At 34.4% G+C, this 22,312-nt stretch overlaps 5 protein-coding genes across 9 annotated transcripts in view; 1 reads left to right on the forward strand and 4 right to left on the reverse strand.

The window, feature by feature from the left end:
• Positions 1–3,807: 3,807 nt before the first annotated feature.
• LOC106296404 (protein FAR1-RELATED SEQUENCE 6) lies at positions 3,808–6,349 on the reverse strand. The gene is made up of 2 exons (XM_013732534.1): positions 6,121–6,349; positions 3,808–5,981 (listed from the first exon to the last, which is right to left on the reverse strand). Exons 1-2 carry the CDS (start codon positions 6,148–6,150, stop codon positions 4,029–4,031), a joined length of 1,983 nt encoding a protein of 660 aa, XP_013587988.1. The 5' UTR covers positions 6,151–6,349; the 3' UTR covers positions 3,808–4,028.
• Positions 6,350–7,814: 1,465 nt separating this feature from the next.
• On the forward strand, positions 7,815–11,109 carry LOC106300594 (haloalkane dehalogenase 2). Of its 2 annotated transcripts, none has more exons than XM_013736771.1 (11): positions 7,815–8,113; positions 8,206–8,281; positions 8,350–8,435; positions 8,530–8,623; positions 8,694–8,770; positions 8,846–8,973; positions 9,041–9,112; positions 9,214–9,284; positions 9,364–9,583; positions 9,668–9,725; positions 10,860–11,109. In XM_013736771.1, the coding sequence occupies exons 1-10, from the start codon at positions 7,847–7,849 to the stop codon at positions 9,705–9,707; spliced, it is 1,131 nt and encodes a 376-aa protein (XP_013592225.1). In that variant the 5' UTR covers positions 7,815–7,846; the 3' UTR covers positions 9,708–9,725; positions 10,860–11,109. The 2 variants fall into 2 exon arrangements, with proteins under 2 accessions (XP_013592225.1, XP_013592226.1); XM_013736772.1 differs by lacking the exon at positions 10,860–11,109 and adding an exon at positions 9,889–10,047.
• Positions 9,741–12,324, reverse strand: LOC106300593 (formamidopyrimidine-DNA glycosylase). Of its 4 annotated transcripts, none has more exons than XR_001262044.1 (11): positions 12,029–12,324; positions 11,860–11,911; positions 11,728–11,785; positions 11,569–11,637; positions 11,354–11,479; positions 11,115–11,165; positions 10,882–10,959; positions 10,655–10,754; positions 10,490–10,592; positions 10,313–10,347; positions 10,015–10,216 (listed from the first exon to the last, which is right to left on the reverse strand). XR_001262044.1 is itself a non-coding variant. In XM_013736769.1 (10 exons), the coding sequence occupies exons 1-10, from the start codon at positions 12,255–12,257 to the stop codon at positions 9,854–9,856; spliced, it is 1,164 nt and encodes a 387-aa protein (XP_013592223.1). In that variant the 5' UTR covers positions 12,258–12,323; the 3' UTR covers positions 9,741–9,853. The 4 variants fall into 4 exon arrangements, 2 of the variants coding, with proteins under 2 accessions (XP_013592223.1, XP_013592224.1); XR_001262045.1 differs by having other exon boundaries at positions 10,083–10,216; positions 10,446–10,592; XM_013736769.1 differs by lacking the exon at positions 10,655–10,754 and having other exon boundaries at positions 9,741–10,216; positions 12,029–12,323.
• A 565-nt stretch (positions 12,325–12,889) lies between these two features.
• On the reverse strand, positions 12,890–13,988 carry LOC106299836. The gene is made up of 6 exons (XM_013735839.1): positions 13,947–13,988; positions 13,700–13,804; positions 13,496–13,613; positions 13,324–13,409; positions 13,095–13,188; positions 12,890–13,006 (listed from the first exon to the last, which is right to left on the reverse strand). The coding sequence occupies exons 2-6, from the start codon at positions 13,788–13,790 to the stop codon at positions 12,925–12,927; spliced, it is 471 nt and encodes a 156-aa protein (XP_013591293.1). The 5' UTR covers positions 13,791–13,804; positions 13,947–13,988; the 3' UTR covers positions 12,890–12,924.
• An 8,023-nt stretch (positions 13,989–22,011) lies between these two features.
• The window catches only part of LOC106297436, a 1,118-nt gene continuing 817 nt past the window's right edge, over positions 22,012–22,312 (reverse strand). Inside the window, exon 4 of the mRNA XM_013733672.1 lies at positions 22,012–22,310. Coding sequence (XP_013589126.1) covers positions 22,012–22,310 — 299 coding nt within the window. The remainder of the gene's footprint in view (positions 22,311–22,312) is intronic.

A 22,312-nucleotide genomic window follows, 5' to 3' on the forward strand; every position in this document is an offset into this window, starting at 1 on the left:
TTATATAAAATTTCGTTCATTATATTTTATAGTTTATAAATATTAAAAGTAATAAATAAAACATTATTAATCTTTCTATAATTTCGAGAATCAGTTTCCATAAATTGTTATTCTGTAGATTATATGGCAAGTGATGTTAAATGATTTTAGACTTACCTTAAATTTTAGATCAAAATTAAATAAATAAAAATTAAAAATCATCGACCAATCAAATTATAACAATTTTCTTGAAACTTCACCTATGAACGACACGTCGCCAGAAATCACTAAAGTGACTTCTCTTTTAATATATAGGGGGACTAGCCTTTGACCCGCACGCCCGCGCGGGTGTTTGTTTTTTATAATTATAATGTTTTTTCATGTTACGGATTTTGTTTCATTACAACGTCTAGTATAATAATAAAGTTATGCCGTGCATATATATATATATATATATATAGAGAGAGAGTAGTAACGGACATTGTTATATAGAAAAAAACACGGTTTGATCAGCAAGAATGCATTTAAGTGACTCCCCTCCAAAACTTGTGTTTTGCTTCCAAAAATGAATCAACTTAACGTGAATTATCCAACTGGATTTTCCATGGTTTTACATCCTTAAGTAGTGTAACATTTTCTATGGGCGCGGCGCGGCCATTTTTATGAGTGATGTGAGAATGTGATTGTTCATTGAGTTGATAGGAAGATGTGTATTTATATACAAGCGGACGTACATAGTTAGGGAATATATTTAATATCATAATTAATTACGCTAAATTTATGAAAAATTATAGCGCATATACTCAGCATCATAATATTCATTTTTAAAATATTCCCTTTTTAAAATATGTGAATTTCGTATATACTATAGCAGTTAGATATCATTGGATGCAATCTAAACAAAGATTTGTATATATAAATCACGTAATAGATCTATATACACTCAGTCATGTAATAAATATATTATTCAGAGTAGCCAATCAAAAACAATATATGACTGTCCATCACTTAATAAATAGTGGGAAGTTGTGGCTTCGTAAATTTTAGGAAGTTATTAGGTTGACTATGATCCCGTAATATATTATTGACAATTTTGATTGTGCAAACTATTTTGGCACGTAAATATATTTGCAAGATTTTCGGTTATTTTCAAACTTTCCATGTAGGTAAGATCCGCACGGTTCAAAATACAGAACTGGTTGGTTAGTTAAACCGAATACATCATCACGTGAAATACCAATCGAACAGTCTATGTTTTATTAAAATCCATTGAGTATGTTCTAAGAAAATCATATTAGTAATATACGTATAAAATTGCATCTATATCATAATATATTTGAATTAAAATGTATACATATATTAATCTATATATATTGTTTATCCGGTTCAAAACGTAAAGGTAATATACCAGTGTGTATATTGTTTTGGAAGTAGATATCTGATTTTAATTGTAATATATGGTACTCTATCGGTCCACATAAAGCTTGCAGATCATCCTAATGGGCTTTGATAATATGTTATAATTTAAGGCTAAGTGACGGCCGGGTGGTTTAGAAAAACTTTTAAACGATTGGGTATTAAGCCAGTGGCAAACATTGTAAATATTAGGGAAAACTCATGGCTAAATACAATTTGTACTCTTGTTTTAATAGTTTAATATTCATGAAATTTAAAATACATTAGGTTCTTAACACGCGCTTAGCGCAGATAAGAATTATTCAAATAAAATTAGTGTTCTTGAAAGGTCATTTTACAATTTTTAAAAACTTAGATGATAAGTTTATGACAGAAAAAAAAAAGAAAGAGAAAACAATAGCGTAAAGAGGTAGGATGGAGTTTTCACAACAAAAGTTTTCTTCTCACCTTCGTTTTCGAAATTGACTTTCTGACCATCTCTAATGCACCTATACAGTAAGTCTCCCATGAATCTACGGCAGTAGGTCTTTCTATCCTCTCCAGCTATGCATTTATCTCATCGATGCTTTTGTTTATCAAAGCAACAACATTAGACTAAATCTATTGTTATAGTAGTTTCGGAAATTGGATTTGTTAGAAAACCTAAGATGGATATTCAATAAAATTAGTTTAGCAGTACTACAATTGAGAGATTGTCGAAATATCTTTGGTATTTTTCATTAACTCTATTCCTATAAGATTTTGTATAAGAATGCATGTTTATAAATAAAAGGATTTTGGTTACTATAGGTTTAGTCTCATAATGAAAAAAAGAAAAGAAATATCAAGTCATAAAAAGAGAAAAAAAAAAGAAATATCAAGTCATAAAAAGAGAAAAAAAAGAAAGAAATACGGTATGTGAATAAAGTTGATTTTTTTGTTTGATATGGGATATTAATAGTAATCCACAACTAAAATATATCACATAAAATATAAAATATAATTCTAAATTAATAAATTAGATAATACTTAAATGGGATAAATATTGTGTAACCAAACTATAGGGAATGTTATATTTATTTCTAGTGAGATGTGAATAGATCTAAACTTAAATAATAACTTTTTTAAATAGATAAAAAATAGGGAAAATTTGGAAAAATAACTTTAGATGAGATTATATTTTGAAAACTACACCATGTCTAATTTTTTTTTGAAAACTACACTTATTTATAAGTGAAATGACTAAACTATCCAATTTTAATATTTATACTTATCTGATATCTTAACTAATCATTTTAATTTTAAACATAAAACAGTACGTTTAAAATTTTATCAACAATCAATTTTTTATTTTTTCCTTTTCAAAAAATACTCTTATATCTAATATATTACAACAATATAAAGTAGATAATTTTCACTCACAATTTCTTAAACAAACATTACAACATATATCATCACAATTTAACCATATCTCTTTCCATAGGATCTTTTAATTAACAAAAACAATTAGTTAATGATGCATACAACTTATTTACTAAATAGCTAAATGATCTCTTATTTTGCCCAGAAACGTGTTTTTGTTTTGTTATACTCACATACGATATACACACATGCAACGACCCAGATAAAAAAACAAAGGTCTGAGAATCAAATAGTGCCTCGATGTATTTCTTCTCTCTATATCACAATTTATTATTTACTGTAAATTTCAGCTTGGATTAGGAGAAGACAAATTTTTAGAAGAGATGATCTTTTGCGAACTTAAAGCACAGGGAGCGCATAGGAACCCTTATCATAATTTTTGACCGTTTTTATAACGTGAAATTGTGTACTTTAATTATGTAAAAATGGATGAACAGACAGAGAAAAGAGATTCAATTCATTTATCATCCTCTGTCATAAAAATACTAAGTGGCAGTAACTTCAACAATGGAATTACCATCAAAGGTCACGAATAATAGTTGAAAACAATAAAACTATTAATATAATAACTTTATTTCTATTAGTTTAATTATAATACTATTTTCAAATTTTGAATTAATTAATAAATTTATAAACTAGAACTTAAATTAGGGTAAAAAAGTCTTATCACATACAAGAAAGTGTATTTTTCAAAAATAGAAAAAAAGAAATGTATTTTTCAAAATTTAAAACATAATTAGAGTATTTTTCAAATTATCCCAAAAAAATATGACTGTAAATTAATAGAGTAGTTAATAAATGGGTACAAATTACAAATAGCTGCCAATAATCGGAGAGAACTTTAGGATATTCAGGTTCCGATCAGCCATATACAACATTTAATCATCTGAATGCATTATTTTCTCATATCAAATTTCGAACATTGATCCAAAGATTAAGATATTCATAGATATTTTTTCGTTAAAATATATAAAAAAATACACATAGTTTGCATATACAAATAGTTTATGGTTATATACACATTCATAACCATTTAGTCCAACTCACAATACTTACAAAATCATGGATGTGTTAGACTTAAAACGTTCAATGTTACAGTCTACCTATTTGCATTACTTTTGGCTTTATGCCTCTTGGCAAATATTATTACAGTTCTCTTACATCAAAAGAAATAACAAATAGTTTTCTATATACAAATATATAAGTTTCACAAACCCCTTCTTCTATAAACACTACTCTTGCTTTTCTTCCACACTATGAACTCTATCCAAAGACTGTTCAAGAACTTGCATCGCCACTTTATAACGATCCAAAGAAACCGCTCCTTCTTCAACTACCCCAAGAGCCCCTTTATACAACTGATCAAACCTTTGAACCCGGTCCGCGCCATCCACGAAACCATTATCAGCAGCGTGGACACGTTTGTAGTCTTTTCTCCACCGTGGTAGAACATACCTCAGAGGGATCTCTTCAACGCCATTGAAGTTGAGAACACATAGAGCATGTCTGCACAAGTATCCATAGAAGTTGAAGCAGCTACAGATGCACCGTACTTCCCCCACCGACCTATTGTACAGGACCTCGAAATCTCGAACTTCTCTTCTGTTGGATTCTCCCTGGACCCGTTCTTTAACTAAAAAGATCACCAAAGGCCCGTCTACGTGGACCTGCGTCGTGCTGAAACACGAGTACATCTCCTCCACCTCTACCTGGAACTTCTTGAACATCTCTCTAGTGTAGACTCTCGAGAGTTGCGTCTCGAAAGAACACTTTGTTTTCAAGGTGAGAGACTCTGACTCAGCTAGAGTCTCTTCCCTGTGCTTCCTATGAAGAGCTAACTCGTACTTATCAAGAAACTCTTTCAACGGTGTCTGCTTATGAACGTACCTCTCGAAAAAGGGATTCAAACTCTCTCCAGGACGACAAGTAGCGAGTCCGGCGAAGAACGTGTCAGTGAGATAAACAGGAGCCCATCTAGCTCGGTCTTCGTACAAGGAACGTAGCCATTCGTTGTCGACAACACCGAAGCTGTGAACCATAAACCCCCAAGCTGCTTCAAAGTCCACAACCTTCAACGTTTCAGACACTGCTTTCGTGAAAGCCTTCCTCACACCATCGTAGCTAACCAACCCACCTAGCTTCTCCGGGACTTTCCTCATTATATGCGCCACACTGAACCTGTGATGAGATCTCGGGAACACTTGGGAGACCGCAGCCTCCAAAGGCTTGCATCTGTCTGTGACAATTGTCTGAGGAGAACACTTCATGAGACCGAACCACACTTTGAGTAACCAGTGGTAAGACTCTACCGTCTCTCCAGCGAGAAGGCCGCATCCAAGCAACGTAGTTTGCCCATGGTGATTCACTCCCACTAATGTCACAAGAGGAATCTCGAATTTTCCGGAGATATAAGCGTTGTCGATGAAAGCGACGTCGTTGAAGTAACTGCAAGAAACTCTAGAGAAACCATCTGCCCAGAACACGTTCCTTAGCTGACCTTCATCGTTTATATCCATCAGGTAGAAGAAGTTTGGGTTTGTCAACTGCATACGGCAAAAGTAGTTGTAGATAGCTGATGAGTCTCCTCTTCTAAGGTTGAGCACATCAGGTGAAGAGCTCTGAAACTGTTTCTTCAGAGTCGAGTTTGTGTTCACACTGTTTCCAACATCCATCACACGAGCCTTGTAAAGCTTAATAGATGAGTCTGCGCACTTCCTCTTGGTCCCAGTCCTTTTAACAGATTTATAACCTAGCGAATGGTTATGGTCAAGCGTGACTTCAAGCACCCTCCACCTCTTGGAATCAACCTGCCTCATTCTCACCATCGCAGGACAACCGGTTCGCGTCTCTTTCCTTACGCGGTTCGCATCGTTCACCCTCTTGAAGCCTTGGCTGCTGCAGCAAAGCACCGCGCCGTACTTCTCTTTGCTGCGACGCTTGAACCACGAGTTCTTCACTCTTACACGAAACCCAACTTCGTTAGCGTAGCAGTTGTAGTAGTTGTAAGCATCGTCGTATGAATCAAACTCCATGCCAACTGCTGGAGCATCAAACTCTTTCCCCTCAACAAACTCTTCTTCTTGGTGTTCACTCTTTCTTTGTTCGTTTTGAGTAAAAACTGCATCATGGTCAGCTTCATCTCTTTCGTGGGTCTCATCGGTTTGTAAATAAGCAGATGCCTGTACCTGTTATGACAACATCAATGGTGGTAAAGCTACAAACTTTATCAATAAATCATAAACCAAGCTTCTAGAAACACGATCCGGGATGCATAATCGTTATTAACAAATGAAAGGGTTTTTGAGTTTGTTGGAAGACACATACATCTACATCGCCAGAATCACTTCTCTCCATTGAAATGAAAGTTCCTGTCTTTATTCGATTTGTCTTGAGAAGAATCGCGAAACTTGATCTCGGTCAGGGATGGATCCGGTTGGGGGTTTGAACGGGAGATCCGACCCGGGAGTGAGTTTTGCGCGGGTATTGACCGTTTTGTAAGGCGGTTGAGTCTTCTTCTTTGGGGCTCGACTGGTGACTCTAGCATCTCCATAGAACAAGTCATCTTAGGGTTTTCTCACAGGTTGGATAGCACGTGCGATTGTAGTACGCCGCCGTTTCGCAACACAGCTAAAAATCAAGCCCCTATAGTTTTGTTAAATATCAAAATAGGCCTACACATTTTCATATGTGTAAGAAACGAAGTCATTTCGAAGATAAAAGAGAATTAAAACCCTATATTTCAGTGAAATGTCAAAGCTACAATTTAAAAATTTCTAGATTTTAGTATCCTCAATTTGATTATCTACTAATTCTGCAATTATTTTTTTCTTCGCAGGCGGACATATAAATAAAAGTTTTTGTTGACAGTAAAAAAAGGTTTCTAAACCGCTTTGTTCTCTCTGCGATCAGAAAGGCGATGACATTATTCTGTCCTAATTCAAGCTTTTCTCATTGATTTCTACTATTTGTGTCATAATGCCTAGTTCTAAGAGCATCACCAACGCTGATTCTTAACCAAAAATCTTTAAAATTAAATTATTATAATAACTTATGGGGTCCGAACAATTTAAGAATTTGTGCCAACTTTGTTTCTTGCGATCTCTAGCTAAGGATTCTTTTACCGACAGACACGTTACTCTGCGCGGGCCTCATCGCCACATGAGAGCCAGCGATTGACTATTCTTTTTTTTTTAAAAAAGCTAAAAAAATAATAATTAAATAATTAAAAAAATTTACATGGGTTATCGAGCCATCAGTATCGGCGTTGCTGATGCTCTAAGCACTGAGGAAGTAGATAAAGAGCGAGGGAGTTGCTGTAAAATTTTAATATCGAGTTTTCGGCCAAAATTGTAAAATCAAGTTTTTATACCAAAATCGCAAAATCGAGTTTTTTGCTGAACCGAGTTTTTTGCTAAAATCGAGTTTTCGCAAACCCCCCCCCCTGTCAAATTCGAGTTTTCCACCAAAATCACAAATTTGATTATCTACTAATTCTGCAATTATTTTTTCTTCACACATATAAATAAAGGTTTTCGTTGACAAAAAAAAATTTTGTGGAAGCCCCTTTGGTCCAGTGGTTTGACCAAGCGTTCATTAATGAGTTTCAATTACTGGAGAAGACATAATTATGCGAATTAAAGGAGAAAATGCTTACAAGAGATCTGCAGCATGGCGCGAGGAGTACTGTCAAGCGTGAATTCCATAGGGCGGCATTAGGTGATGCAGTCAGGTGTAAATCTTCATACGACAGATAGATTTGTCGACCGTAAAATCGTGTGTAATATTTTTCATAGTCGTAATTGCATAATTATAAGGTGTTAAAAAAAAAAAAAAAGTTTCTCTCACAAGTTGATTTTGAAAACCACGTGCCATGAAAACGTCGTTTACACACACCGAAGAAATCGAACCCTTAATGTCAGAAACGATCCAAACGTTTTCAATATAATAGTTTACCCTCTCTATCATAAACGATGTCGTTTCATAGAATAACGGACATATAAATAGAGAAAATACGCTTGTCCACTCGACGAATAACAAAAAAAAAAAGAAAATGCCTTTGTCTCTGCTCTCTCCTCTTCCTCTGCTCCACTCATTCTCTCCGACAAAATCCACAGTCTCTAGAATCAGAGCCACGCAGTCTAGACTCCGCTTGTCCGTCGTCAAAGCGACGTCGGAGAAGGGGAGCAGCGGGAATGTTCCCGAGGACGATCCATCTTTCAACCCATTTGGCTTCGTTACGGACAATCCCTCTAGCCGGAGCGCAATTCAGCTGCCGGAGTCTCCTGCTGAAGACGGTAACGTCGGTCAGATGCTTTACGTGAGTTCACAAACCTATCGAGTGTTGAATACTTTGAGACGAGTTTCTTGAGAGTTTGCTTTTAAACTCTCTATGTGTTGGTTATGTTTTAGAGGACAGAAGATAAGGGAAGAGAGTTTGGTTCCACAATCAAAGCAGGGAAGCTTAGATGGTTTGTGAGAGAAACTGGTAAGCTAGCTTTTGTGTGTTGTCTTCTTTGTTTCAAGAAGAGTTTCATACTTGTTTGTTTCCGACAGGATCAAAGGAGAGTCGTAGAGGAACAGTTGTGTTTCTTCATGGAGCTCCAACTCAGTCTTTTAGTTACCGTACTGTCATGTCTGAGGTGCTACGACATTCAAATCTTTACTTCTTTAAAATATTATGAATCCTCGTCTCAATCTCTTTGTGTGTGTTTCTCAACAATGTGTTTCCAATAGATGTCAGAATTTGGGTTTCATTGCTATGCACCTGATTGGATAGGATTCGGATTCAGTGACAAGCCTCAGCCAGGATATGGTTTTAATTACACAGGTGTTTGTTTGTTTATATTTACCATTCATAATCAAGTAGACATGGTTCATTGTTTGAAAATCTTTGTCAGAGAAAGAGTACCATGAGGCCTTTGATAAACTGCTGGACACGCTGGAGATCAAGTCTCCTTTCTTTCTCGTTGTTCAGGTTCGGATCCATGCATTTCTGTATAATGTGGTTAACTTGTAACTTATGCTTGCATTTGTTGTGGTCTCTCTCAAGGGATTTCTTGTAGGGTCTTATGGTTTAACATGGGCACTGAAGAATCCAAGCAAGGTTGAGAAAATCGCCATCCTTAATACTCCCTTGACGGTTTCATCCCCAGTTCCTGGATTGTTTAAGCAGCTGAGGTAGCTCTTTGTGTCAGCCTTGTGCTACATATGATTGATTGCCTCTCTCAGTCATACTCTGATGCAGGATTCCCCTCTTTGGTGAATTCACGTGCCAAAATGCTATCTTGGCCGAGCGGTTCATTGAAGGAGGTAGCCCGTATGTATCTCATTTATCTTTTCTGTGGATTGTATTCTCTTACTTTTGCTTCAAAATGCGTGTGCTTCAACTGGTCTTTGCCTTGTTATCTGTGTTGATAGATACGTCTTGAAGAATGAGAAAGCTGATGTGTATCGTCTACCATATTTGTCAAGCGGAGGGCCCGGCTTCGGTAGCGTCTCGTTTCTTATGATGATTCAGTGATGTTTTATCTTAAGAGACATCTCACTGTGAGTTTCTGATGTTATCAGCCTTACTCGAGACTGCTAAAAAGATCAACTTCGGAGACACCTTGGGTCAGATTGCAAATGGGTTTTCATCAGGCAGCTGGGACAAGCCTACGCTTCTGGCTTGGGGAATAGTTGATAAGTACCTCTCTCAGTCTATAGCAGAGGAGTTTGAGAAACAGAACCCTCAAAATGTCGAGCTTCAACTCATCGAAGGTGCTGGCCATTTGCCTCAGGAAGACTGGTATGTTACACCATACTGCTCCTCTTCACTTAAGATTTTTTTTTATAAAAATATTCCTAAATTTTTGAAACTTTTTGTCTACAGGCCAGAGAAAGTAGTTGCTGCCCTCCGTTCATTTTTCTAACTTCCAAAGTTAAACAAGGTAATGGACAACGCCTTAGTGCACCTAATATAACTAGTACTAGTAGTTGTACATCGTCGCAAACATGGAAGCAAAGTAATATAAGATCCTTACAGAAAAAAAATAAACATCTTCGAGTCAGTGGCTTATTAACTTCTCCTTCCCTTCGGCTTCTTGTTACCAGCTTTCTCTTCAGGTTTCTTCTTAATCGCAGCCTTCGTACCACGGCCTCTGGGTTTCACAACTTCCTCTTCAGCGTCACTATCATCTTCTTCACAATCAGCATCATCGTCCTCATCCTCACTATCTTTTGTTTTTCTTTTCAGTGCAGGCTTCTTACCACGACCTTTAGGTTTTTGATTCTTCTGTTTATCACTATCATCTTCTTTCTCCAATTCTTCTTCTTCATCGTCTTCTTTTGATTTTGCACCCCTTTTAGCCGGTTTAGCCTTCGCTGCTTTCTCCGCATCTTTCCCAGAGAGTTTCTGCAGCTCTGGGACATAAGCTGTTGTCTACAGAAGAAAAACAAACAAACAAAAACGTTTCTTCAGTTCACCACATGAATCAAACACCCAACAGTGGCCTAACAATGTATTAGATACACTTACCCTTCCACCAGCAGTGATGAAATCAATCTTCTTCCCTGCAATACCCAAAACAGACTTCATCACCAATCACATACTCTTACATCAAAAAATCACTGTCATGACATTTAAGCCAACTATTATGTGGATTATCAACCAAAGTTGGAGGTTTTGAAACATTATAATGAACTGGGCTCAGACCATCAACAAAAGCTTTTCCTGGCTTCTCTTCCCTAGCATGAAAAATCCAGTTACTAGGAAACTGACTACTCTCTGCATCAACTTCCACAGCTTTTTCTATCACCTGCAAAAACCCCAGTTTGGCTCTTCATCAAAACTATGCATAGGTGGATGAAAATAGCTTACCATTAACATTCCCAGGTTTTTTCCCCCACCGAAAATGAAATAACCATTCAACAGGAAACTCTTTGCTATCAGCACTGACTTGAACCGCATGTTGAATAACCTACACATGTGTTTGTTTGTTTTGTGTGTTTTCTCTCTAAGTCCCGTATACACAATGCATCATATGCAAGTTAACAGATAGTTCTATTATGCCCATGGTTTGTAGGTAATGGTGTTAAGAGTATTACCTCTTTGATGGATGTGTGCAAGGCTTCACATTGCTCTTTGGAGAGGCTAGAAGCAGTCTGCAATGGGTGGATTCTTGCCTGCGAAAGAGAAAGACAAGCAGGCATTAATACTACAACATGTAAATCAAATCGTAAAATATACAAAAATGTGAATACTTTGTGAACCAAATGAGTGGTTGCATAGATGATTCATTTGATCTCAAGTTATTTTAATAGCTTAAAGGTCAACTTACTTGGTACAGCACTTCATCGGCAATCCAGTTCCCAATACCTGAAATGAAACCCTGCAAAAGAAGAGGAAAACCCTCAATCAAACAGAAGATCATTTCAAGTTTATTGCAGGTTTAGTTATGTCAGTATCCAAATTCAATGTTGTTTGTGATGATAATAGTAAGGACAATAAAGAGCTGAAAAATGCATAGAATAGAATCCAAGAGGAAAGTAAGCAGGAAAAATGAAACGAACTCCGAACCTGATCAAGTAGGAGAGGTTTGATGGTTATCTTCTTCTTAGCTAAGCTTTTGGCAAATTCATCAACTGTAATAGGCTCCAACAATGCATCAGGACCAAGCTCTGATATTGGACGCACAGAAACCGGCTGCAATAGCGAACATCAATTAGAAAACAATAAATCAACCACAAGATCAAGCTTAGTAAAGAAAAGCAAGCAAGATAAAGAGTTAATACATTTTCCAAAAGCCGAACTTTGGCAAATCTCCGCTTGTCAGTAAATGAAAGCTCCAAACCATCATCAAGCTGTAAACATTAAAATCAGAATTCATCATGACAGAAGCAAGTAATCAATTAAAAAAAAAAAAAAAGACTTTTTCCAAAATTTCTTCAAACCTCAACAAAGAACTTTGAGTACTTAGATGGCCACTCCTCTGAATCCTTAACAGCAGACCTATACAAACAAATGCATATCAATCTTTTATTCATAGGAACTAAACAATGTATACTCGCAGCAAAGCCCTTCACCTTTTATATTTAGTAACTGCAACGCCTTTGATGTAGATAGCACCAGCCATACCTGAACAAACCCCATCATTCAAAACCAATAAAGGTCGAGACTTTAACTATGAACAGTGCTGCATTTTGGTGAATGTTCGATTTCAATCTATCAAAAACCCTTTAGATTGTTTATTACCGAATTGGAAAGAAGGGAACGGCGGAGAATCCAACTCGAGCCAGAGGTTTTTGCCCTTCCTACGAGCAGAGACGATGGTTTTCCCGAGGATTGAGTTCTGGAAATCGGAAGGCGAGATTCCATCGATCACTTTGTTGTCGTCGGCGATGAGGACTCGGTTGATCTTCTTTCCGAGACAGTTATCCTCTATCGCTCTCCTCGCCGCCTCTACCTCCGGCAGCTCTGGCATCGTGCGAATTTAGGTTTTTGGTGGTCTTGGCGCGCTTCTGGTTCCGATTAATTAGTCTGCTCTCTCTTTGCTCTTCCTCGTTTAATATATAACCAACTTATTATTATTATTTGTTACTTTTTTTTTTAACAACACAACTTCATTGTACTTTCATCTAAAGCCAATTCTCACATAAATTTCTTTTTTTTTTTTGTCAAGATGAGTTATGGAATTTTTTTGATTTTTGGTTACTCTTAAATGTGTTGTTAGGAATTGAAAATTCAGACTTATCAAGTTACAAAAAAATATAATCGTAGATAAATTAAAAAGTACTCGAAACTACTTTTTAAATAGTTTATTGTATTCAAAACATATTTATTTATTAAAAATGAACAAATTTTTTTAAGAAATTCAGGAATGAATCAAGTTATAGAAAAATTTATATTTCTTGCAATATAAAATAGAATCTCAACTACAAAAAAAAGTCCATTGTACCAAAAGTGACAATCTCATGCAGTTTTATTAATAGGAACACAATCTCATGGAAACAGCATAGGAAGAAATATCATAAGCTGTAGAGTCTGTTTCATGCAGTTTTATTAGTAATGTTGGAAATATCAACGACAATAGTTCACTAAATAGCGCAACGAAAATACTGAAAAAAATAGATAACAGTTCATGGATGATATTAGTTTGGATCGAGTGGAAGCTTCCCGCTCAACCAGACTTCGACCTTTTTCAGTACGCTCACAGTGATTTCAGGACCAAGCCTGCACAATGACATAACCTAATTAGACAAAATGTTCAAACAAAAATGGTAGAACAAAGCAAAGTAAAATCATTAATGTATGTTTATACATTCGGAATTGTACAAACGAAACTTCTCCAAATCCATCATCTATAAGGGAGACAGCAGTTTCTTTTGCAAAGTATAAAGGAATACTAGGTTCGACTGCAACACAAAACAATCACAAAGAGTTATTATATATATATATATATATATATATCTCTTTTTTTTATATATATCTCATGATCCTTGTCTATCTATTGCGAAAGACAAATATATAAATCAACATTATACACATACGATTTCCACGTATAAGTAGGATTGACTGCCATGAAGCACGAATTGCAGCCCCAAATGCATAATCTATCCTGTTGGTAGGTATTCTCCTGGGTGAAGTCAATATGTTATATCTAACTTTAGTTATAAAAACTAATTAAATATTAACATGAGTACTAGAAGAGTATATACACACCAAGAGTTTATCCCTATTACAAGTCGCATATTCATCGTATGATCTCCAACGGCGTTCCACTTTGCAAAGTTCAGAGCTACTTGTGCACCTTGGCCGACACCTCCTACTCCTTTTATGACTAAAAGAAAAAGCGCCTAATGATTAATATGCTTGATATATAATTAGCAAATGTTAGGTGTAAATAGATCTCTCTATATTATATACCATTTTCTGGTTCTGTCGATAAAATGTTAGCAACACGTACAGCGGCAGAATCTAACTCATCCCGACAATCTTGCGTAGTATCAGTAATCATACCCACGTTGCACCCTGATTCAACAAAGAGGGTCTTGCCAACTATTTAAATTGTTTAACCTCACAAATATTGGGCTTTTTTTTCTATAAAAATGAAAAATGTATTTTTTTGAAGTTTTAGAGCAAGGAAAGATAAATATAACCCAAGTGATCTTACAGGAATTTCTGGGCACTCCACCTCCAGGAGAAAATACATCAACATGTGTACCAGAATCCAGACAAATCCATTTGATCTATGCATAAAATATTTTTTGTACAATGTTAATAAAACAACCATGCTTTAATTGGTTTATTATTAGCATTCTATGTTCACTGATACTTACATTTCGAAGATTTAGACTTCTCACAATCTGAAGTGATCTGAAAACAGGACAGAAACACAATGAAAAAGCACAATTTGAGTACAAATATGTTTCTTGACAAACAAAACAGAGTACAAATAAGTTAAGAGTTTGAATGGTTAATACATAAAACAGATAAATTAGATTAGAAGAAATTTCTTTGATCCTTAAAGACAAAGGAATATATATATATGCAACGGTATGAGACAAGGAACGTTACATATAGCTATTTTCATGCACATCATGCAGCCAAACTATAGTGACTCTATGCTCTCCTTGAGGCTCCAAAACATATCCATCTTCAGTTCCAATTGAATTACTACTACTACCTGCGGAGATTTTAGCAACAGAAATGTTAATACTCAAACAAAATGTTTTAGAGTAATATATATTCCACATTTTAACAAAAATGACAAAAAGCAACATTCACAGTAACATTTCGAGATAAACGTATGATACAAGGTATAGAGCCGCCAAAGAAAATTGAGAAGATTTGTTTATGGTCATCTAATTTAGACTTTACAATGTTATATACCAAGAGAATCGTAGACCTCATGGCCTCAATAACATATACAGAGTGCGTATAGAAGGAAAACCAAACCAGATGCCATGGGTTTTATCAGAATAACTTATATAGTCTGCATGTGTACTTATTCCATTCTAAGGTGACGTGAAACAGAAGAAAAAAAGAAAATTGAAGGGAGAGAATTATGCAAATGCACACAAAAGACGTAATTTGAATATATGCTAAACAAAAATGATAAACTTCACAACTTGATATCATTTTTTTTGTTATAGATATAACAGAAGAACAAGCAATAAACAAAGAAAACATGCAAAAATGAAGAGAAAATACATACTAGAAGCCGCCATGTTATGATGATCGACTAACTTTATTTTAATAAACTCAGGATTGTAAGTTTATCTTTTGAGAGGAGTTTTAAGAAGTCAGTGATATAGATGGTGATTATGTGAGGAGAACTTAATGTGTATTTATACACCAGAAGTGACAAAAAGATAATGTCAGACTGTGAGAGAGAAAGGCTTTTCTGTCTATATAAATCAAAATGTGAATTGTTAGTTTTTTTTTGAGAAAGGGCTTAAATGTGAATAGTTAGTTGGCCACTAATTAGTAATTACTGTAAGGAATCGTTTTTAAAGAATGGAAGAAATCACAATAGTATGTTTATCATCGATCGTGCGTAACTAAGGACTAAAAATAAATTCTTTCTAGTTCTACAAAATAAATAATGTAAACGTCCTGAAGGAAAAATATAATGAAATAAATCTAAAATATATATGCCATTTATTTGTATTTACTATTACTATCAAAATGGGACTTATGAGCTAGACTTTCATGTAGTAGACCTAACGCTTGATCTAGAAACCAATCAAACAGTTCATTTTCTAATAGCTTTATTTTATTGCATGCACACCTATATGTACATTTTTTTTTTGAGAAAATAAGTTTAGATCTATTCACATCTCACTAGAAATAAATATAACATTCCCTATAGTTTGGTTACACAATATTTATCCCATTTAAGTATTATCTCACACCTATATGTACATTTCAAATATTATATCTTAGTATAGTTTTGTTTGGTTGATCCAACTGATAATTTAAAAATGGTATATACACTATACACATTTAGAAAATCCCAACAAGCTATATAAATTCAGTTTAGCATTTTTATATTTTTGTCAGCAGTATATATTATCGATCTGTATCAACAATTAGTATAATATGTATCGATTAATTATGCGTACTCATATAATATAATAAGAAGTGAGTCGTTTCCAATTACCTAGTGAGTCAGGAATGTGGTCCAAAATCAAAGTATACACATTTGGCAAATTACTAATAGATATTAATCCTATAATTAGTATAAAATTAAATCGAAGAACCACAAAAGAAATGAAAATGTTGACTCATAGTTACAACTACAACGAAATGAGTAAATTTCAAATGACTAAGTGAGTCATGAGTGGTTCAAACTAAAATAAATTCATTGTTCATTTGAAGAAATAAGTGAGTAAAACGTCCAATATTGCCAGTTTAGTTTTTGCTATTTTTTAGAAAAGTCACACAACTGCCTTAATGTTTGTGGAGAAAAGCGATGAATTTAGATGTAAAGGAGATCAGCAAACATTAATCTTTTTAAAGTCTATGGATAAATCTTAAACTCTATGATAAATCTTAAACTCTAAATCAAAATCACTAAACACTAAATCACTCAAAGATTTAGGGTTTAGAGTTTTAGGGTTTAGTGTTTTTATTTAGAGTTTAGGATTTATCCAAGAGTTTAGGGTTTACCCTAGTATTTAGAGTTTACCCAAGGGTTTAGGGTTTATCCAAGGGTTCAGGTTTACCCAAGGGTTTAGGATTTAAGATTTAGGGTTTAGGGATTAAGATTTATGGTTTAGGGTTTTGCTGACGACGTCAAAAAGATTTTTTTTAATTCTTTTTTTTGTAACTGCTATTTTTTTTTTACTTTTTTATTTTAAAAACATAATATAACTTGATAATATTTTGTTTCCTTTTTTAAAAGGTATCGAATTTGAAATAATGAAATCCTATTGGCTGGTGAACCTACCCTAGGGGGTGAACCCAAGAATAACTCATGTATTTATCCATCTTATGAGTTTTTCTGCGCCATGCGCAGAAATAGTAATTTTTAACATAACATTTTTTATTTCAAAAAAACAATTTGATTTATATTTCGACATCATTAATTTATATTTTAATTTCAATAGTTATAAAAATCATAAACGTAATCTTATTTCTTTTGATTTGGTATAACTATTTAAATTTAAATTTTAATAAAGATAAAATTAGATTTTATAAGAATAGTTTTAATTATATTATTGTGTTTAATGATTATTTATTTTAAATATATATATATATATATATCTTCCCATATAATTTTAAATATATATATATAGTTACATATAAATATAAATTCTAATAAATTTGAGACTTTGTTTGTTACATATATAGTTACATATAAATATAAATTCTAATAAATTTTACTTTTAAAAGAAGAAAAATTAATTGTTTCATTAACAAAATTTTGGCTTATATATGAACCGGAGTTTGGTCGGTTCATTAGGTCGCCGGTTCCCAGGTTTTTTACGGTTCGATAGGAGTTTTTAACTGGTTCAATTTTAGTTGGGTTTTTGCATTAACCCAACCCAGATTATTTTTGGTTCATGGTTCAACCCGGTCCCACCGCCGGTTCGGTCCGGGTTTAAAAATACTGATTTTAAGTTCCATGTCATTTTTTTTCAGCGAAAATGATTGTAGTGACGACATGTGTATAAATCACTTCGCAAATATAGTCTAGGGGGTGTGAAGAGTTCACTTAGTTTTTTTTTTATTACCGATGGGTTCATCAGGACAACCTACTTCATCATCGTCACTTTCATCCAGGGCCGGCTCAAACCTTTTACGGGTCCAGGGGTAAAATTAAAAAAAAGTGACCCTTAACCGATGAAATTAAAATTTTGATATTGTAGCTACAAGGTAAAATAAAATCGTTTTCGTTTGAAAAGGTAAGCACAACCATAAAAATAAAACAGTCTTGCTCTTTTTATAGTTTTTTTTTAGAATGAATTCATTTGCTTCTACAAAAACCTTCAAAATATAACATCTTTAGTCGGCTATACTTCAAAGTCAAGTTAATTTCTAAAAGTTAAGTAAAAAGAAAAGTACGTCTGGATTTAAGAATCATAAAAATGAATTGATGAAGCTGAAAGTGAAATGGATACATGAAACAAGAAAACAAAAAAAATCCTTAGACGTTTTAGAAACGACAAAAATATTTTTCTCTACCAAAAAAATCAGTGATCTCTAAACAAAAAACAGGATAGTAAAAATTATATTAAAGATCACTTACATAAACTAATCAAAAATGCAAGAATCCTCGAAGAATCAACGATTTTGAGATTTTTAAAATTGTATTGTCACTGAAGACGTCTTGATGAAATATACCCATGCCTAAAAAGCTCACATTAGGTAACTACTTTTAATGTTGATTATAACATTTTAATATTAATTATAATTTGGTGAAAATTTAAACAAATTAAAATAAATAAGATCTTGTTTCCATAAAGTTATATTTATAAATTTTTTATTTATTAATTTCGTTTTTCTAAAAAATTATATGTATAGTTTACAAAAAATAGAGTTGCACTACTACATAAAAAAAAAATTTATGGGCGCCCTCCAGCAATGGGTCCTGGGCGGGTGCACTGCTGGCCCCTGGTCATCAGCCGGCCCTGCTTTCATCCTTCTCGCCGAAGAAGAGAGTCGTATTGTTCACCGCCTCATTCATGAGATTTCCCCCCTCCAAACGTTAAATAGATGTGTGTATCTTTATCTATAACTGTTTTGTCATCTTGTGTAGCGGTTCGTTCGGGCTTGAAGATGGACGGATGTTGTTACGATGATATTCCGAGGTGTGGATTGGATATTAACATCACAATTTAAGGTGACTAAATTCAAGTTTATGGCGGTACCGTCAACCATGCTTTGACGCATTCGAGTTTTGCTTTGAATTCAATGTCTTTCTAAAGTATAAAGGTGTCTTTACATTTATCTTGTATGCTTTATTGTATTTGGTTGGATCGAGTTTGGTTAAACTCTATTTTCATTTGTAATCCGAATGTTTAAGAAATAATGAAAGTTGTGTTTCAAAAAAAAAAATAGAATGAATAAATAGTCTCCGGATTCAGATGAGTTACCCCACGCAATTTTTAAAGCTGTTGGGCCAGTTCTTGGCACTGAGGTCAAATAAGAACAATCCATTTATTGTTTGTTTTTTCGTTCAACATGTTATGATCTTGTTACTAAGAAACCACTGGGCTGGACACTTATTATTGGGGCAAATAATAGTTAAAAAAAATATTGGAACAAAAAAATGTATCGTTGCAAATAAACAAACAAAAATTATTATTAGTTCTTTTTGGTTCTTGAAATAGTAAAATGATCGACGATGACAAAGAAAATGAAGAAAAATGCTAAATTGTACAATTAGTATTCCTATATTATTCATCAAAAGCACATGTTCTCATTACCAAATTGGTGCATACTAGTTTTATGTAGCATCTTTGGTCTCCTATATTACTCTTATGTTTGACATAGATACGTTAGATGACAAAATAAAAACTATATCTACACTTTCGTTTGGAAATTTTCAAATGATCACAACTTGATAACTCCAGTTACAAAAAAGGAAAAACTTGATAACTCCAAATTCAAAAAATAAAGAGTAATTGCATCGGGTAGCTATGTTTCAAAGACTATTTAGCTATATGGAATAAGCTAATAACTTAGGCTTCGAATGGTAATTGTGGATTAAGCGGTGTAGGACAAGCGATTCAACTACTTATCATATATAAATGCATATTTATGCATATAACATATCGGATCAGATATCCGTTCTTAAAAATATTAGTATTTATGATTTTTTGGTTTAAATCGAAACTGATAACAAATCGAATAAAAATTTATGGATATTTTGTCTTGCCATGATACGATGGAGAAAGTTCATAGCAAGGTTAGTAAATAGTGAATGAATCCAATAAAATACACTTAGTTACGAACCGCACCACACCGCAATTAACAGTAACAAAAATCTCTACATATATATCTATACGTTCTTATAACTGTTAGAACCGCACCGCTCAATCCTCTGTTACCATTGAGAGCCTTAGGTTTCGAATGGTAAAAGCAGTTCAAGCGGTGCAGATCAAGCAGATCATGCAGATCAAGCGAAACAAGTGCAGATCAATCGGATCATGCAGGAGAGATGCAGATCAAGCAGATCATGCAGATCAAGCGGAACAATTGCAGATCAAGCGGATCATGCAGGAGAGATACAAATCAAGCATGACAAATTATTTTTAGAAGTTCTGAATGGCAAAAGCAGTTCAAAAGTGCAGATCATATTTAAAAAAAAAAAAATTACACCAAAATATAAAAACACAAAATAAAAAAATACATAAACAAAGGTAAAATAATTTAATGATTTGCCCATAACATATCTGCAATATTGTCTCTAATGTTTGTCATATGATCTCCATCAGCCATATTTGTTGTCTTCATGTCGCTTATATCACTTTCAGAATCTTCGTTACTGATATTTGTATGTCCCATTTCTTCAACAAAATCTTCATCAAAATAATTTGAAATTCTGATAAAATTATGTAATCTCATTGTAGCAGTTACCACTTTTTTTTGAAATGCAATATCATATCTTGGAAAATCACTCAAAATCCTCCATTTCTTCTTCCAAACTCCAAATGTCCTTTCAACAACGGAACGTAGAGATGCATGACATCGATTAAACAGTTCATGTTTATTCTTAGGAGGAGGACCATTGTTGAAATGAGACATGTGATATCTAATAACCCCATTCCGAGAAGATCTATATGGAGCCAAAAAACCTTGATTATTTGGATACCCAGAATCAACTACATAATACTTGTCTCCTAGAGGGAAAGGAAAGTCAGAATCACCGTCTTGTGTCATCGTGAGAACTGCTGTATCGTGACATGATCCAGGTGCTCCATTCCAAACATATGTAAACAACATATTGAGATCACATATCGCCATGATGTTAAATGATGTCCTATCATGTCAATTCCAGTACATTTCTTGTAGTTCAGGCTTCACTTTAACACATACATGAACTCCATCCATATTTCTTTTCTCCCCGCTGTATCTGCGAAAACTAAAAAAAAAAAAAAAAAAATTAAATTCTAAAAAAAGAGGTGTTGTTGATTCGTCAAACAACGTGTCTTCTTAGCCGGAAAAAAAAAAAAAAAAAAAAAAAGTCTTAACATAATCACAAGCAAGTATGATTGAACATTTTGTATTATTTGAACCATATGTTTTAAATTTTCAGCTTTAAAACGGTCTTTCGGTTGGTCCACCTACGTGGCTATTCATTGTGCCCACAAATTCGCAAAAACATTGCCACACTCACTTCAATGCTTACATTAAGAGTGGGATGTAAACCATATTTTGATTGCAGTATGTCACATAATGATCTGAAACACCGCGATACATTCGTAGTAACTAAAGACACGCAGCATCATCTTCTTGTAGTCGACGCCAAATATTTCTTCATCCTAAACCACCATCGGTTTGAACTGGTCCTCTTTCAAAATAACGATTGTAATAACTCAATGATGGCTTAATTATTAACTCTTCGAATTGCTCATTTTCTAAATTCCATAACTCAATTCTTTCATCGTGATTTAGATTGTGGGGATTTTGTGACCGCAACTGACATATACGAAACGCCTAAAATTTTGACCACAAAATAAAAACTAAATCAATGAGAAATATCATTAATCAGAAATACAACACATAACAAACTTCACAAAAGAAAATGTGAAACAAAACATAATGACTTGAAACAAAGCACAAATCTTATTAAGCTAGTTATCCGATGTGGAATCACTTTCTCGTGTTTCATTTAGATTGAGTCCTTTTTCAGTTCCCCAGATGTTGAATAATCCTCCTCGTCTTCGTGGACGTGATGCTTTACTTGTAGAAGCATAGTTCGTGAAGCCAAATTCCGGTGATACTCTTCTGATAACATTCTCGGAAACATGAACTTCCTTTTCATGTGTTGTAGTTTGTACTTCTGTTTCTAGGGAAAATCCACGTTGAACATTTCTCGGAGGAATATTTTGTGGAGCATCTTGTGATGATCCCCATTGATAAGTGGCCGGTGATGAGCCCCATTGTGGAACAGCAGATGTAGGACCCCATTGTTGAGTACTTGGTGATGAACCCCATTGTTGAGAATTTTGAGGTGCACCCCATTGTGGAACATGTTGTGTACCCCACTGCGGAGCATTTGAAGATTAACTCCATTGCGGTGCATTTGGTGGTGTACCCCATTGTGGGGCATTTGGCGGTGTACCCCACTGCGGAACATTTGAAGGTGAACTCCATTGCGGAGCATTTGGCAGTGTTCCCCATTGCGGGGCACTTGGAGGTGTACCCCATTGTGGTGGATTTGGAGGTGTTCCCCATTGTTGAGAACCCGAACTCCATTGCCCACAAGTTGGACTACCAAATTTTTGTCCAGATTCTAACCGCTTTCCCACTAATTCGCTGTCCCGTGTATATCCAGTAAGAGCTTGTAAAAACTTCAACTTATCT

Source organism: Brassica oleracea, chromosome C6 (genome assembly GCF_000695525.1).
Source record: "Brassica oleracea var. oleracea cultivar TO1000 chromosome C6, BOL, whole genome shotgun sequence".
NCBI lineage: Eukaryota > Viridiplantae > Streptophyta > Magnoliopsida > Brassicales > Brassicaceae > Brassica > Brassica oleracea.